General features: G+C 39.9%; 1 protein-coding gene across 5 annotated transcripts in view; it reads left to right on the top strand.

Moving 5' to 3' along the window:
* RALGAPA2 (Ral GTPase activating protein catalytic subunit alpha 2) overlaps positions 1–17,748 on the top strand; it is a 341,780-nt gene that overhangs the window by 172,010 nt on the left and 152,022 nt on the right. For all 5 annotated transcript variants that reach the window (XM_025876863.2, XM_025876860.2, XM_025876859.2 and 2 more), the window contains 3 exons: positions 2,608–2,801; positions 3,609–3,707; positions 3,942–4,097. In XM_025876863.2, the coding sequence (XP_025732648.1) occupies positions 2,608–2,801; positions 3,609–3,707; positions 3,942–4,097 (449 nt within the window). The remainder of the gene's footprint in view (positions 1–2,607; positions 2,802–3,608; positions 3,708–3,941; positions 4,098–17,748) is intronic.

Genomic DNA, 17,748 nt, shown 5'->3' with positions numbered 1-17,748 from the left:
CCTCCAGAGAAAAGCAGTCACTCCCTTGTCCCTGGTCTCCGGCCTCACTCCGTGCTCACCCGGCCTGTGACCGAGCGTTTGTATCTCTGGCACCCGACCCCGCGTGGAGTCTCCAAACCCAGCAGATCCCTGCGGTGCGCTCCCATGCCGCTCTTCCCCGGGAAGGAAGGGGAGTCTCCCCGGATCTGCCGCCTGTTGGGTCCCTGCTGCAGGGGCAGTGGCCCGACTGGGCCGCGGATCACAGTTTATGGCAACCCCGAGCTGAGAGCCCGCGCCTCGGCTCCGTCTCTGCAGCCGGTTTCCCCGCTCCAATACCTGGGAGCTCTGGCGCACTCAGGCACCCCCAGTCTTTCTCTGACCCCAAGGGTCCTGAGACCCCACTGTCCCGCGAGGGTTCCACCCCCGCTTAGCCACTGGAGCGACGTCCCTCAGCGGAGCCGACTTCTAAAAGGTCCGATTTTGTGCTCTGTGGCTCTAGCACTTGCCAGAAGCGGCGGGCGGAGGCCCCTCCCCCGCCGTCTGTCCTCCCGAATATCACCTCGGATTCACTTCTCCGCACGTCCTACTTTTCAGTAAGTGGTCGCTTCTCTGTTCAGAGAGTTGTTGCTACTCTCCTCTTTGATCTCCTGTTGAGTTCGTAGGTGTTCAGAATGGTTTGATCCCTTTTCAGCTGAATTCCTGAGACCAGACGAAATCTAGGTCTCCTACTTCTCCACCATCTTGCTCCACCCCCCCCCCGGGTGGAGCATATCTTAAAAGGAGTTGAAAAAAATGGGGGAGTCCTTCACCCATTCCCCCACCAAAGGGATTAAGAATGCACTTAATCTTGATGAGCACTGAGTAATGTATAGAATTATGGAATTGTACCCCTGAAATTAATATAACATAAAATTTTTTAAAATTTAGAATGAAAAAGCAAAAAAAGGAGAAGTCTGGGAAGAAATAAAATTTTTAAAAGCTATTAATATCTTTAGAGAAATAAGAATATATTGCATCCATGAAACAAGGATCAAGGGTATAAAAAGGAACAGAAGACAAGAAAGAGCTTTTGGATATTAAAAATAATGGATAATGGGGCGCCTGGGTGGCTCAGTTGGTTAAGCTACTGCCTTCGGCTCAGGTCATGATCCTGGAGTCCCAGGATCGAGTCCCGCATCGGGCTCCCTGCTCAGCAGGGAGTCTGCTTCTCCCCCTGACCCTCTTCCCTCTCGTGCTCTCTCTCATTCTCTCTCTCTCAAATAAATAAATAAAATCTTTAAAAAAATAAAAAAAATAATGGATAATGGATAATAAAAATAATAATAATAGCAGAAATAAAATCAAGTCAATGGAAGTTGGTACAACATATGAGTATTATAGTTGAAAGCACCAGTGAATTGTCAAATACAGTGGCTGGAAATAGATACCAGGGTACTTCATGAGGCTTCTGAACACTAGGTACAGAAAGAGGATACTAAAATTTTGCATAGTTAATAATTTTTCATGAAATAATTTCAAGCATCAGAATGCTGCTAAAATCACAAAGGAAACTATAAAAAAATTGGGGCAAAGCATTTCCATCATAGAATTCTCTACCCAACCAAACTGTGGACTACAAGTCAGGGAACAAACACTTTGAGATATGTAAGGGCATGCCCCGTTCTCAGGCACCCCTGGAAGATATGGCCCACTGAAAGGAAGAAATATCAAAGAAATACTGTCTGTCATTTTGTGATTCTGGTCTTTAAAAAGAGGACTATAAACATACATTCACACAAAAACCTGTAAACAAATGTTTATGGTAACCTTATTTATAATCATTAAAAACAGGAAACTATCCAAATGTCCTTCAACAGGTGAATGGATAAAGTGGGATACATCCATAAAATGGAATATTCATCTGCAATAAGAAGAAACAACCACATGGATGGATCTCAGATGCATTAAGCTGTGTGACAGCACCCAGACTAAAAGAATATATACTGTAGGATTCCATTTATATGACATTCTGGAAAACCAAAACTATAGGGACAGAAAACAGCAGTGGTTGCAAGGGGCGAAGAAGAGGGAGGGAGGGGACTCACTATAAAGGAGCACTTTTGGAGTGATGAGGTTATTCCTTGTACCAATTTTCATGGCGGTTTGTGGTAACAGTTACGTGATTGTATACACTTCTGAAAACTCCTTGAGTGTAAAAAGGATAAAATTTATTGTAAGCAAATTATACCCCAGTAAACCTGAGTTAATAACAGCCTCCACAAATGTCACCCCAGCAATGAGGTCTTCCCTGGCCACCTATTTTTCATGGCCCTGTTCCCTACCCATCCTGCCCAAGGTTCTCCTCCTTTCCCTCCCTCCCCTGTTTTATGAAACCCTTCCCAGGATCTCCAGACACTGTTCTACCATCTCTAGGTTGTTGCCCTGTTAGTTCGAGGAATCAAAGTCATTTGACCTTTCTTCATTGATTCAGCTTTTCTATCCTTTCAGATCGTCAGCCATTGCACACTTTTCATCTTCATTATTTTACTCTGAATACATAAATTGTCAAGCATCGGTAATTTGCATTAAAGAGAAAAGATTGTACTGATGAAATCAAGATTGTGTTTACAGACGTGTTTTTCTCCATAGATAGCAGTGAGTGCCTTGCCGATGACTGTAGTATAATTGCTGGAGGGAACCTCACTGGTTGGCACCCAGACTCTGCTGCTGTGTTATGGCGAAGAATCTTGGGAATCCTCGGGGATGTGAATAATATCCAGTCACCCAAGATTCACGCCAAAGTGTTTGGCTATCTCTATGAACTCTGGTACAAACTAGCAAAGGTATGTCTTGCTACATTACCTTTTATTCTAAAAGGGGTAAATTGATTTATCATGTAACATAGAAACTGTGTTGCAATTAATGTATTCTCGAACACAGATTAGGTGTGTAGACAAAGTATGTTTGATTGTCAAAGAATAAATAATAACTTACAATTTGGTCATTTTATAAATGCAGAAGAGTTATTTAATACATATGGAGAATATTACTATAGGACATTAAAGGAATAGGGTACTATTCACTATACACTTTTATAAAAGTGATGCTGGTTTTATTGTACAAAATTTGAAAAATATAGAAAAATATAAGAAGAAAATTAACATCATCATCCCACAGAGATAACCAGTATGTAGTTTTATTTCTGTGGGTAAATACATTTTTACAAAGGTAGAATCTTAGAATACATAGTTTCCATTCAGGTTTTTGTTTATAATGTATGATTTCCCTAGGTTATTAAGTTTTTTGTTTTTTATTTTTGTTTTTCAAAAATGATTTATATTTATACAGTATAACTTGTTAAGCCATTCCTTACCATGTAGAATTCAGGGCCTCCCCAGGCATTAACACTCAAGGGAAAACAATGCCCTAGTTTTGTATTAAATCTAAAACCATGTCCAGTAAGCGGGACACACAATTCAAAATGACAGTAGATCTCACAGTAAGAGAAAAAATTGTAAATGTTGTAGGTTTTCACTCAACGTACAGAAATTTAACAAGAAGCAGCTATTTGGCTATGGAACACAATATTGAAATATTGTTGGGATAAGCCAAGCATGGCCTTTCCTAAAAATCTCCTCTCTCTGACTTAGATACGGGATAATCTGGCAATAAGCCTGGATAACCAGTCTTCTCCGTCTCCACCAATCCTGATCCCACCACTCAGAATGTTTGCATCATGGCTATTTAAGGCAAGTGGATATGTGTTTATTCCTTTATTGCAATTTCCTCTTCCTTTCTGAAATTGAGTTTAAAAAATGTAATTGCCCAAGACTGCACGTTTTGAAGACAAGCTGAATCTTACTAAAGCCACTGTATCCCTCATCTCCATAAACAACTCTTATGGAATACTGAGAAGTAAATGAAATGTCGAAATGCTCTGCATCTGGAGTTGATTAAATCTTTAAACCTCATCTCCTTGGCAGGCGACAACGTTGCCAAATGAATATAAGGAAGGCAAACTACAAGCCTACAGACTCATCTGTGCCATGATGACCAGACGCCAGGACGTTCTGCCAAACTCAGACTTCCTGGTGCATTTTTACCTTGTGATGCACCTGGGATTAACCAGCGAGGATCAGGTATTCTGTGACTCTGTTATCACGGTAGCCCACAAGGCGGAAACACAAGCCCACAAGGTGGAAAGTACATATGACTTTTTGTAGGTTAAATTAGGGTTTCATGAAAATACATCAAACACATTAAAAATCTCAGTAGTTTCAACTCTTCTACACACAGCAGCCACATTGGTCTTTCAAAAATGTAAATCAGATTTCATCACATCCCTGTTTCTTTTCTCCACTGACCTTGCATTGCACCAACCAAATTTGAACTTTATTCTGTGGCTTACATAGTGCTAGATGAGCTGGCCTCAGCCTATGTTGTCAAATTCAAAAATGCTCTTTCAGCCACTTTTGGTGGGGTTCTGCAGTAGATATTATTTGCAGAAAATTATTCTGGTCATTTAAAAATGTTTGAAAACTATTGTTTTAGTAGGATGTTTTTGTATAAGACCTCACTCATAAATTAGGTGTCCTGACATTTCTAGATGAGGAGTTATCTTAATTTCTTCCAAAGGGTGGTTAAAAAGGAAACAGAAAGGTCAAAGGAGCCACTAGAAACATCCCATTCTTATAGATCCTGGATGTGCAGAGTAGGATGTGGCCAGTCCCTGGCCTGTCTCCCTTGGGAAGAGCCCTGCCAGTGGGAACAGGAACTCTGAGTCCTGATTTGCTGTATGAATGTCAAACAGGCAAGTGATAGGATTGGTTTGTACTTCACAGAGATTATTCTGGACTCAGTTTGGAAGACGGATTTGAAAATGTGACAGCGGTAGGAGAGAGTGGGAGGTTGGGCCTGAAGACAGATTAATTAGGAAGTGGTTAAATGAACATAGAATTTAAAAATGATGAGAATTAAGATGATAGCACTGGGAATGGGAAGAAGGAATAGGAAAGATTCAAGAACTTTTAAAGCATTCCATGTTATTACTAGGCTTCTTGACCAATTAGAGGTATGGAGAATGTTTCAGAATTTACCTTTGAAATTGTAGCTACTTATCAGTGACCTTGAATCATTCACGAACTACCAAGTAGTCATCCTTTCTACATTTTTTTTATTCTTTGAATGTATAATAGAGACACACAGACCTTTTTGGTACTCGTAGGATACATGTAAGAGATCATTCTCCAGATTAGCCAGTTTTTCTCTGTTGCTTTAGAACGTGCTTCTTGAAGCTTCTCAACCCTTCAGCTCTATTTAAAACTCTTGCAATACACCCCCTGATATACAATGAGTTTTCATCATGGAGCTTTTATCTGAAGTAATAACCATACTGTCCTACTGAGCTGTCTTTGTCATACTTGCTCCAATTCCAGCAGTGCGTAGAGGACATCTCTATATAACAGGCTGGACTTGGACCCACAGTCTCATTTATTTCCTAAATAAATGCAGAAATAGAGATGTGAAAGCAGAAATGTTTGTACTCTGTGTTCAGATATTTGTAGCCATCATTGCAGGTGGAAGCATCTTTCACAGAATGATGCGACTTAGGGTGTGTGGAAGATTGAGGGATATAAATAAGGAAGAGAATGAACTCTCACAGATCATAACGAAATCCCTCAGTGACAGAAAAGACAAAGGTTTAGTTAACAACACAGTACTTTAAAGAGGTATTTTGCTTAGATTTTGCAGGGAAAAAAATTTACTTGGAAATAATAATCAACTGTAGAATTTTCTCATTTAATGAAAATAAGTTAGAAGTCAGCAGCAAACACTTAGTATTCCTAGAATGAGTTTTCTAGAAAGTCACATAAATGGATGTGAATTTAGAATCATCTTCTATTTTAAAGGCTGTTGGGGTGGAAAAGAAACAACATGAGGTGAGATAAGAGTCTGAGAACCCAAAACATAATGACTTAAAGTCATTTTCATTTTAAAATTATTTTAATATATGCCATGTTTTTGGTTAAGCTTGAACTTTTGTAGTTCATTGTAAAATACATAAATCTTAAGTGTTGGCCCATTGCTAGCAGTGATCCCAATATCCAGCATCCTAAGACAAAACAGGGATGCCATAAATCTGTTTTATAATCAGCTTATTGTCTAGCCATTAGACACTTGAATTTTTATGTGTGCTTAATAGAATTGGCTGTTTTGCTGTAACTTTAACAATTATTGGTATATGTTTTAGAAGCCCTGACTGTCTGCCAAACAGAATTACTCTAAATAAACCTTATTCTTTCCAGAAGAAAATTACACAGAAAACCTTCTAATGAAAGAAACTTTTCTCATTTAAGTAAGAAATGTCTCTGATAATTAGTTTAACTTTTGGTCCACATGCCTAAATGGATCATGGTGGTTGTTCCAGAACTTATGTGTTCTTCTGAAAAACAGATATTATATTAATTGTAAAAAGACAAGAAGCACTCACTGTAGAGAATACAGTTAAATTTAGTTTTTTAATTGGTGAACTGTGCACCTGTGACTAGTACCATCTCAAGGTTTGTTTCCTCCTTGTGAAAGCTCTCAAAGAGTCACTAGCCTGCTACTGAAAGCCTTTGTTCTTGCAGAGAGAACCTTGTAAAAAATTTTCCTTATTTCTTAGATAAGTAATAGCAAATAACTTAAGATGGTCTAACATTTATTAGTTTTGTCTTACAAATAAAATCCAAGGTGAATTTCCTTCTTTCACCTCTAGGTGGCACACTTGTCTGCACAACTCTCACTGTACGGCTCACTGGCCACTGCTGGCCTTTAAAAAACTGCTGCAAGGCCCAGGGCCCTGTGAGCGTGATGGTGTGGCACAGTCATTTTACAAATGCTTTCCTAAATATGAGGGTATCAAAACTATGTCAGTAGTGACTAATAAAGTGTTAAATTGGAAATAAGCTCTAAGATGTTAAATCTTTTTTCTAGGTGTAAGGGTGCTTATAGTAATTGAAGATATTTTTTTTTTAAACCTATTTGTAAAATAGATGTCTCACAGACCGTGTTCTATGATACAATCAGATGAAACCATGGTTTCATTTAATATGGTAGCCAATTCATTATGTAAATAATTGTAGTCCTTTCTGTATTTAAAAAAATAATAATGGTACATAGACTGAACAGCCAAAATGTAGTGCATTCCAAGCCAGCTGTTTTTGTTTGGACCAGGTTTAGCTATTCTAATAACTTAATAATTTAATAGCTAAAACAATGACCTTATCAACTCGTATTTTCCCAAGTACTTGTGGAGTTTGAGTTTATGGTTTATGATTGAGAAAATGTTTTGAAATAGCTGTAAACTTTTCCTCCACTCTGAATTTCTTTTAAAAATTGATCCTGTTACTGGTTTCAAAAATATGTAGGATCATAAGGACTTTCAAAATAACTCTACATTATGAATAAAATTTGGGGTGACTTGTGGGACTGACTACCCAGCCTACCTATGAAGGGTCTTCCAGTTGGTTTCCCTCTGCCCAGCTGCTTTGTGTCTGGTGGGCTGGTGGGACTGGAGCAGAGGGACTTCAGTTCCCCAGCACCCACAGTGCCAGATTCTATACTGGGACCTGCATGACGTTATCCCACCGATCCTTCAGTTAGATTAATATCATGACCCATTGTTTAAATAACAAAGGTTCAAAAAATATCAAGAACTTTTGCCCAATGCCACACATTAAAAAATGTTTTTAGAATTCAGAGGCAAGGCTTGGCTTATTCCAACAGGGCATGTCTTCCCCCTTGATCCACAGCTGACAGGCCGATCAAGCAGTCAGTCAGTCCTTGGTCCTGTTTCTCCTTCCGTCTTGTTTGACCTGGGCTCAGGCCTTGGCTCCCCTCCTCAGACCCCTCCCCTGACTGGAGTACCCTCCCACCTCCAGCCCCAGATAGCTTTCCACAGCTGCCTTCCCAGCTCCTCACCATGTTTCAACTGCCCTTCTAAAGCTGTTCTTGGTTGTTCTTAGTTTTTCCTAATGCTTAAACAGCTTTTTCACCTCAGTCTTCCCCAAAATATTTGGACTTGAAAAGCACCATGATTTGGGTTTATTAAAAACAGTTCCTATTAATTTCATCGTTATTTAAAACATATGGAAAGATCAATATGTGTGAAATGGAAAAGGACAGTTGAGGAAAGGAATTTTATTTTCATGTTTCTAAGAACATATATCAAAGACTGGAACATTTTCTTTGCTTAAAATAAGTAAACTATTTTTTAACAATGACTTACAGATTTAATGTCTTAGTGCAGTTTGTTACACATCAAAGTTAAAGTCTCTTTTAAGGGCAAAGCTTACATTAATGTAAAATTATTGTTGCAAATTTGCATCTAGAAACTTTGGGAAATGTAGGTCTTTGTCATTTTCATCTGTAATTTTTTAACACACCAAAAAAGCATGAGGCCTCTCTCAGGTGGAGAAATATGTATTATTCAGCCTGGAGGTAACCGTCAAGTGACAAATTTGAATCATAACAGTATAAAGTCACAACTAAGTGTAATATGGTGTGATATAGTGTAATAGTTAAAGAGCATGGGCTTCAAGACAGCCTGTCTGGGCTCTAGTCTTGGCTGTTCCTCTTATTAGCCAAGTCATTTGACCTCACTATGCCTTGCTCCCCTTATACGTAAAATGCAGGAAATTGTTCCTTACCTCCAAGGGTTGTTTGAAGACTTTGAGGAGGTAAAATATGTAACGCACTCAACTCAGAGCCTGGACACAACAGCCTTCAGTTGGGTGAGCCCTTGTAATAATACTGAAGAGTATGAGGAAAAGAACAGCAGTTCTAGTAGCTGAGTGTATTTTTTTTTTCTAATATGTTAGGATGTTAATGTTTTTGTTTCCCCATATATTTTCTTACTTTTGAGCATAAGGTTTGACTAAAAGAATTAGGCATTGTGTGGAATTTCAGAACATGTGGAGAAATACCCACTCCCCATGCTATGGGTCAGACTTAACTAAAATGTTTATTTAACTCTCTTGTGATTCAGAAACATTTTTTGTGTGTCTCTTGCCCCTGGCTCACTTTCTACCCGTTCCTCACCCTGCCCGCTGTGCCTTCTCTATGATGGAAGCTAAAAAGCTGAACTATATGTGTCCCAGCTCCTTGCAGCTGGGTCGACATGCACCCAGGTCCCATCCAGCAGAGGCACCTAGGTGGTGGTGCTGGGAAGCACGCGTAGGGAGTGGCAGGCGGCAGCTGGGTCATGGGGAGGGAGGTTCTGCTCCGGAACCTGCATCATGGTGACCAGGGCAGGCAGGAGCATCTCTGCTGGAATCACTCTGGTATATAGCTGGACGTTCCTACTTGCCACCTTGTTCCAGGCTGTGGAGGGTTCATGCTTGGTTCCCCGACACTTGTAGAAACTCTATAAGCCATCTAATGCCCTGATATAAATCCCTTTTCTCCTCATCGCAGCAGGGTGGATTCTGTTGCCTGCAAGTAAGAACCTGGCTCAGACAGTGGCTACTATGGGAGGTACCACGCTGAGCGCTGGTGATACATGATCAACATGGCTCATATTTCAGTCACTAAATGCACTTGTAGCATTTCTTTTTTTCCCCCTTAATTTTAGCCATTTGTTTTGTAGCCAAGAATATTTAACTTGTTTTAGGAACCTTTTGCTTTCATTTAACTTCATATTTTAGTGAACTCTTTACCACACCAACATTAAAGAAAACATAATTTTAAACATCATATATAGAGTAATGTTCTTCGAAGTCAGAATAGCTCATGATTTTCTTAATGGAAGTTACAACCTCCTCTCATGAGGTATATGATGGAATAATATAATAATAAACAATCGTTTGTAAAAAGATCCCAAGGGGCTCCTCAGTGAGCATAAGACTCAGCAGTGAGCTATGAAAGCAAGGTGCAGGGGTGATACTTGTAACTTGGCCATACCTGACTCTTTTAAATAACCCCAGACAGTCTGTATCATGCAGTGATATGTAATAATTGCATCACCTTTTCTCAGACAAAGAATTGTTCTTTGCTGAAAATTTAGACTTATAACTAGAACTGTGTGTTAAATACACATAAATTTATAAATATATTTAAGGCTAAACATAAATGAGTATTCAGTTTCAGGAAAAGTGCAGAATTAAGATGGCAAATTAGGGACCTTGTTTTATCTCATATCCAAGGAAATAATTCTAATATATCTCTAAAGTGCTTATTCTGTACAGCAAGTGATTGTTACCAAGGTTTAAATTCATGGGATTTTGATTCAGTGCTACCAGGATAAAATGCATATTTATAAATTTAAAGGTCTAACTGATGTTTAGAGGATTAAGTAATAGCCTTGATGTGTATCAGTGGAGGAACTCTAGAAGGCTAACATAAAAGCTTCATTTGAAAATAGTTTTTTAAAACTATAGGGTTTTACAGTGAGTAAAAACAGGACTAATCCCAGGCCTTATTCCTGAGGTTTTTAAGAATGGGGAAATGTATCTTTCAAGACATCAGGATATAAGATGGTTTTAAAATATTTTCAACATTTGACTTTTATGGTTGGCAAACCACATATTGGGAGATGAGAGACCTGGGAGTGAGACTCAGCATTGTCACCCACTGGCCATGGGGCCCTTGCCTGAGCACAAGAGACCCAATGAGTAAGTTGGACCAGAGGACCTCTATGGCCCTCTCTCATTGCACCTTCTTGGATCCTCTGATCTATTTTTAGGCATTTATTTTTAGGGTCACATTGTTCTTTCCTAAATATAGCAAAAGGTTCAATAATCTTTTCATGTTGAATATTTTTCCTCACCACTGTAACGACCTCGTCAGGTTCTGAGGGTGTAGACAGCATTATGATACACATGAGTATCTGTGGTACCCATCACCTTGTGTGAAGAGCCAAATAACTGGAACACACCTTATAGGAATTGAACTGGGTTGAATACCCTTCTAGCTGAGTTGGTCTGAAAACAGCTCACAGAGGAGGTGGAATTGATTTGAGCAGAACTTTCAAGGATGGATAGGATTTAAATAGTACAGGAAGCAGGATGGAATTTCGCATGTCAGAGATACAGACCTTCTCAGGCCATGTTCAAGGAACAGTGACTGGAGTGGTTTGTATTAGTTCTAAATATGTGCCTGGAAATAATGTGCAGACATGAATCTAGGCAGCACTGTAGGGAGCCTGGATTCAGCATTGTTTTCATCTCATGACTAATGGGGAGCCATTGAATGTTTTGGAGCTCAACACTCAACATTGCCAAAAAGCATTTTAAGAAGCTTAAACCATAGTTATATGGGGTAGATTATAATCAGGAAGGAATGAGGGCACAACAAGCACAGAGAGGGAATTTTAACAGCCCAAGGGCAAGGTAATGAGGGCCTAACAAGGACTAAAACACAGTTTGTATGCATAAATTCATTTTTTTATATGTGCACATATATGTATATGTATATTTCTATACATATATATGTTTTGTGTACTTTGTGTGTTTGTGTGTGTGAGAAGTATTTTGGACAGGTTGGGTATAGTGCTGGGTGGGAAGTGCCTGAGAAGATAGAGCCTGCTGGCACTGTTCCCATTATCTCTCAAAGCAAACGTTGATTCAGGAAGGCAAGACGATGAATTGAGGAAAGGTGGGGGGCAAGGTAGGCTGGGACCTCTCTTCGTCATGGGCACAGTAGCACAGGGGCAGGCAAAGCAGGTGTATGGAGGATACACTGAGAGATGTCCCTAAAGAATTCTTACCTGTTAGGAAGTAGAAATGTGTTAGAAAGGTTTCCAGGCACATTTCCTCTCCACTTAAGAGAACATAATGTCTAACCCTGTTCGAATTTGAACAGTTGATGTCCAAACTGTAAATTTATTTACAGTTATTAAAATAACTAGAATTTCTAAAGGTCTCTATTATCTTAATTTTTATTAGCCAGTTTTGTTACTATTTGTTTTTGAAAGTACTTTGACACTTAAAAAAACTCCTTTATTTTTCTAAAAATATTATTTTGAGTGTGAATTTACTTTTTTTTTAAATAGTGGGATTTTGTTGAATGTAAAGGTCTACTACAGCAATAAATAAAACTTTCAAGTTTGACTAGGTTTGATGGAAGAATAACGCTTACAAGGATGGGTGGTATATGTGAACCCTGTCCTAACATATATTGATAAACTAATAATAATTCTTACTGTGTGCTTACTGTACAAATTCAGTGATGAAATGTAGAATCTATTGTGTTGGTTGGTCATCTGTTCTTCCCCAACACATATGGTTCGTGTTCTGTCACCCAGGTAACATCCGGTGGTTTCTGAGTGTTTCCCATAATGTTTCATGAGAATGTACAAACCATAGATTAGTCAACTTTTACCAAAGAAAATTTTATTATAACTTTGCTTAGCTATCAGTGACCATAGAGACTTGAGACAGATGACTACACCAAAATCATAACCTGGAGAATTTTTTTTTTTCTTTTCTTATACAGCTGTGAAACCAATAATTATTTTCATTAAGCTAAAGACCAAGCCCACTTACCCCTCGTACACCTAAATAAGGAAAGTAGAAATATGTAGAAGGTAACAGATGGTAGAGACTTCAGTTAGGAGGTTTAACACGTGTGCAGTGAACTTGTTTCACAGCTTTAGAAAGTGTAAGATGATAGCAGGGGAGGCTGACCTGGAGAGGGAGAGGTTTACCTGAGGCCAGAAACTTGAGTTTTGTTTGATTTCCCTTTTTGGAGTTAAAGGTATAAAGACTTTCTTTCAAATAAATGCTATCAGTGAAGAGTATGAATTATGAATTTAAATACAAATTTAGCCATACATGTTTAATAAACATATGCTACATGAAATAAAGCCTAAAAATGCAATATAATAACTCAATATATGTGGAAAATTGATTTTGTCCTTACTAAACTGTTACCATATGGTAAAGTATATAAGTTGACCTACATCTTTCATTAGAAAAAAATGTTCTTTTGTGCCCCAAGGTCTCTCTTTGGAAGGAAACCCTACGGTGTCCTCTAACAAGGCCCACGTCACCAGAATCTTCCTTAGTAGACTCACTGGAGTGCATCTTATCTTTTCCTAGGCAGAATACACACTCAATAAATATGTTGATTGATCAAAAATCGGAGGAAAAAAAGAGAAAGGCCCCCTCAAATCCATGTGGCATCATGGGGAAGAACAGATGACCAAAGCAGCTGAGCCAAACCATTCTGGTTGAGACTTTGGCTCCAGTGATCAGTTTCAGAGCTGACATGAACTTTCTACTTTCTATAGTGGTGATCCAGCCATCATTCATTACCCTAGAATAGTGATTCCTGGGATGGCAGGGGGCTTTGCCACCCCCTCCCCTCTAGGGACACTGGGCAATGTCTGGAGATATTTGGTTGTCACAGGAGGGGTGTAGTGGGTAGAGGCCAGGGATGTCATCACACATCCTACAACGTACAGGACAACAAAAAATTTACGGTCCACTGTCAATAGTGCTATGGTTGAGGGACCCTGCCCTCAAATAGTAGTACCTGTGCAGGTGACACCAGACTAGAAGAGCCAGGCGATGTAAATTAAATGACAGAGCCCAGCAATCAAAACAAGCATGACAGGCTAGCTCTCTCAACTTAACCAAGGAAATTAAACCCTACAAAAATTTAACCAGGGAGATTAAAGAGAGGCAAATGTTTGAGGTTGAGCATTATGAAAATTGCCAGTAGGGGACTCTTCTTCAAAAAGCAGAGACTCAATTACAAATGGTCCAATTTATTTTTAAAAAAGAAAAACAATTTAAGAACTCAAGCACTGAATGATTACATGAATTCAGAGTTAACATGACAAATACTGAGGGGCATTTTGTCCTGAAGCCGAATCTGAATGAGTGGTGTGGCCTGCAGCGCCAGAGCCTGAGACACTGCAAGTGTTGGTGGAGGCAGGGAGGGGCTCAGGGGGGCTGTGCTCCCCCCTGTACACTGAGTGCACGCTGCCGAGCGACTGAGACGAGGAAGGATGGCGAGAGAACAGCTTGCATGGTGAGGAGTTGGCACATGGGCACAGATCATTGCTTCCTTCAAATGTCTGGAGCCCTGCCTGTGAGGAGAGAGAGAGATCAGGCTGTCTTACCTCCTGAGTGGGGACTGATGGTAGACTCCAGCTCACCACCAGAGGCACTTTCTAGCCAGGTGTCCTGTTCAGACGTGGCCCATGATTGATTGGGGGTTTGTAAGCCTCTCAAACTCTGTCAGGTCCGTCTATGGCCAGCTGGTCTGGCCACCTCCTGGCAGCCTGGGCAAAAGGGCCATCCACTCCGGAGCTTGAGCCCTGGCCTTGCACTGAAGTCGCTGTATGCTTGAGTCAGTGACCTCATAGCCTCCTCTGGCCTGAGCTGCTTGTTCTATGAAATGGGGTTATAACAGCTCTCTTTGGGGCCCTGGAAAAATGAGGACAGTTAGGCCTTCAGTAGGTGCTAGTAGGGTCGGTGCAGAAGGGATTCCCCTGTTTGGAAAATCGCTTGTTGACCTGCAAGAGCTTCTTTTCCCATTTAGAATTCTACGAAGATTTTAAGAAAATTTACATTTTTCTTCAGGCAGAGAAGAACTGAGAGACCGAGAGGTGGCTTCTAGAAGCATTGCAAATACTGAATTGTACTTGGGGAGGGAGATGCCTTAACTCCTGTGTGGAAAAGACTGATTTTTGAATATAAGAGATTTTAAGTCAAGACTGTGGTTTATAATCCATAAAGGATAGGTTTGGATACAAGGAAATAACATCAAGAAAAGCATTCTAAATTGCAAGTTTTGTTTCTGTGAGAAAGTGCTCTCCTTGTGGGGAATAATCTCTTTTTGTCTGTTGATTCCTTTTTAATACATAACAATAAGTGGGAGTGTGGTAATTGCAGACTGTTCAGCTATTAATGCTATTTACGGGAACACATTTTAGAGAGAACATTGTTTTCTGAAGAAACAATAAACAACGGTTTTTCTTTTGTTCTTCCATGGAAAAAATATTCTTTGGTAGGTATTTGTGGGCTAAATAAATTTTAGAAGAAGAGAATCTTTTAAAAGTAAGACAAAATAAAATATCTACCTTTTTTTTTTTTTACCCTGTACTGGAGTCTTGCATTGAATGTGTGCAGCATGGTCTTTTTGTCAAGACTCAGGGCCTTTGTGTCACCTGTCTGCTTCACTCCCCTGGGTCCTCATAGAGCGCTGGGCTGTGCCCCTCCAGGAGCCCTGTGCTCTTGGCCTGCCCTCACTCCCAACTATGTAGAGCTGTCCCCTACCACTGAGGGGTCATTGCTGGAATGCAGGGACCACCTTTATTCTGCCTCATTCCCCTCACAGCCTGGGCTGACATGGTACCTGCAACTGAGTTAGCGTTCAAGAACTTTGTCAACTTATTGTGAAATGTTTTTGTAGGAGACTGTCAGAATGATGTGGCTTTCATTTTGGACTCCTTTTAAATGAGTGGGTTTTTTTTTTAACAAAAGCACTTATTTTTTTTTTTCTTTAGAGAGAGAGCATGAGCAGGGGAGGGGCAGAAAGAGAGGTAGAAAGAGAATCTTAAGCAGACTCCACATCCAGCATGGAGCCTGACATGGAGCTCGATCTCACAACCTTGAGATCATGAACTGAGCTAAAAAGAATAACTGACTGAGCCACCCAGGTGCCCTAATGAGTGGATTTGAAATCAAATCTATTTCAAGTCTTCTTTTTCAGTTGGCCCTAGAAAAATTAATATTTTAATAAGATCATAATTAGAAATGCTGTCATAATTTAATACAAGCAATGATGTATGAGGCTTTAGAATTTACAAAATGCTTTCCAATCAGTCTCTGTCGCCCTTTTTTAAGAGCACTGTGGGTGCCCTTTTTTAAGAGTACTTGCCCAAGATCAGAGATCAAAGTAGTGCTATCTTTTAGGAGTCTTATATCCAAATCCCTCCTCTTCCTTCTTCCTCCTCTCCAACATCTGCTGAAAGCAACTTTGTTTAAAGAAAGTACTTTTTAAGCCCCACAAATGAATTTTATCATATGTAAGTCAGAAACCAAAATGGTGGGTGCCTGGGTGGCTCAGTTGGTTAAGCGACTGCCTTCAGCTCAGGTCATGATCCTGGAGTCCCGGGATCGAGTCCCACATTGGGCTCCCTGCTCAGCAGGGAGTCTGCTTCTCCCTCTGACCCTCTTCCCTCTTGTGCTCTCTATCTCTCATTCTCTCTCTCTCAAATAAATAAATAAAATCTTAAAAAAATAAATAAAAAAAGAACAGAAACCAAAATGTTAAACACCTATTCCTAGAATTTGAAGCAGCAAGCCATTTGTCGACCCATTAAATGTCATTTAATTATTCTAGATGGTCTCATTCCTTACCTTTACCTCTTTCCTTCCTCCTGTGGTGGGATTTGCATCCACTGGGCGCTCCATCATTGGAACAGGCAGGCTTTGCCAAAACTGCTGCTTTCTTAGTGGTTGAGAAGTAGGTTGAGAGAGCTAGCTCCCTTTGGGAATTTTCTCTCAGATTTAAGCCGTTCTTGGGAGCTCATTGTCCAAACACATATTACATTATAAAAAAGAAGACTTTGTAAGTCTCTTGCCCAAGATGAAACTAAAAGTGTTCCCTGTTGGGACTGCTCTACATATCGCATCCAGACCTCCACCTCATGTTGGTGGGATGGGTTTGTAGAGTCTCAGAACTGAATGACCAGCACATTGCTCCTCTTTCTCTTCCTTTTTTATTTTTTTTGACAGAACACAAAATATGGAAAGCTTTGATTTTGCTCCCATGCACCGGTGGAGTAATTTTACGTACAAGGAAACAAACTAGAGAGCATGCATCTTATGTTATCCTAGAATAAAAAGAATGTATAATCATATTCCAAAGCGTATTTCTTTTCCTGTGTGAGAACACACCAGAGGACATGGGAGGCTCCAATAGGAAGAGCCTTTCCTCTTTAACCTGTTCTTAGTCATGGGCTAACAAAGAGCCCAGAGACCCCCATGCCACCTAGCAGGCTGACCTTCATCCACACCTGAGAATGAGGCTTCCCAATTTCAGCAGGGAGAAGGAAACACTTTTAAATGCACTGGACACTCATCTTTGACAACAGAATGTCTAAATCTTTTGGCAGTATTAAATGAACACAGAAGCCACAAATGATGTGGGTTTTCTAGTATTCATTTGAGAGAAAAGTAGGAATCCTCATTTCTTGCCAGAATCCTGGGAGATATCTTGGTGTTTTTCCATAGAATCCTCTAACTACCACCCCTACACACACAGTGCCTATGCCTCTCACGCACGTGCATGAATGTGTGCGCACACGCACACACACATGCACACCCGTGCACGCATGCATGCTCAATTTTTGTCCAACAGTTTCCTAAGAATATTCTGGTGGGAGGCTCATTTCTGTTTTGAAGATAGCATTTTATGACCTAGTTCCCTCATTTGATAATATTTCCATGAGAGGGATATGTATATATTTTGGAAGCACATTTTTAAGCCAGAGCATTTATTGACTTCACCTGAAAGTATAGCTCTAAAAAAGTATTATTTGCATTTATAAATGATTATGAGGCAGAGTGAATGGGATGAAAGAATAATTTGTGTTTCAGAGCTAAGTAATGCCCTCAGAATGATGCTCTGGCTCTACATATGAGGCCCGTTACTCACCAACATCAAATGGTGCTTCATTGATCCTGTGTTAACACTTTATCTTCGAAAGGAAGAGGAGCATGCTTGAGTTTGTGTCCAGACCTTGGGACAATTTCTGCATAAATGAAAAAATTGAATGATGATCTCTTAGATCTT

The sequence above is a fragment of the Callorhinus ursinus genome, unplaced genomic scaffold (assembly GCF_003265705.2).
Source record: "Callorhinus ursinus isolate GAN/ISIS: 27379988/994484 unplaced genomic scaffold, GSC_fseal_2.0 scaffold29, whole genome shotgun sequence".
Taxonomy (NCBI): Eukaryota; Metazoa; Chordata; class Mammalia; order Carnivora; family Otariidae; genus Callorhinus; species Callorhinus ursinus.
The sequence above is the reverse complement of the archived record's forward strand: the minus strand, read 5'-3'. Positions and strand labels throughout refer to the sequence as shown.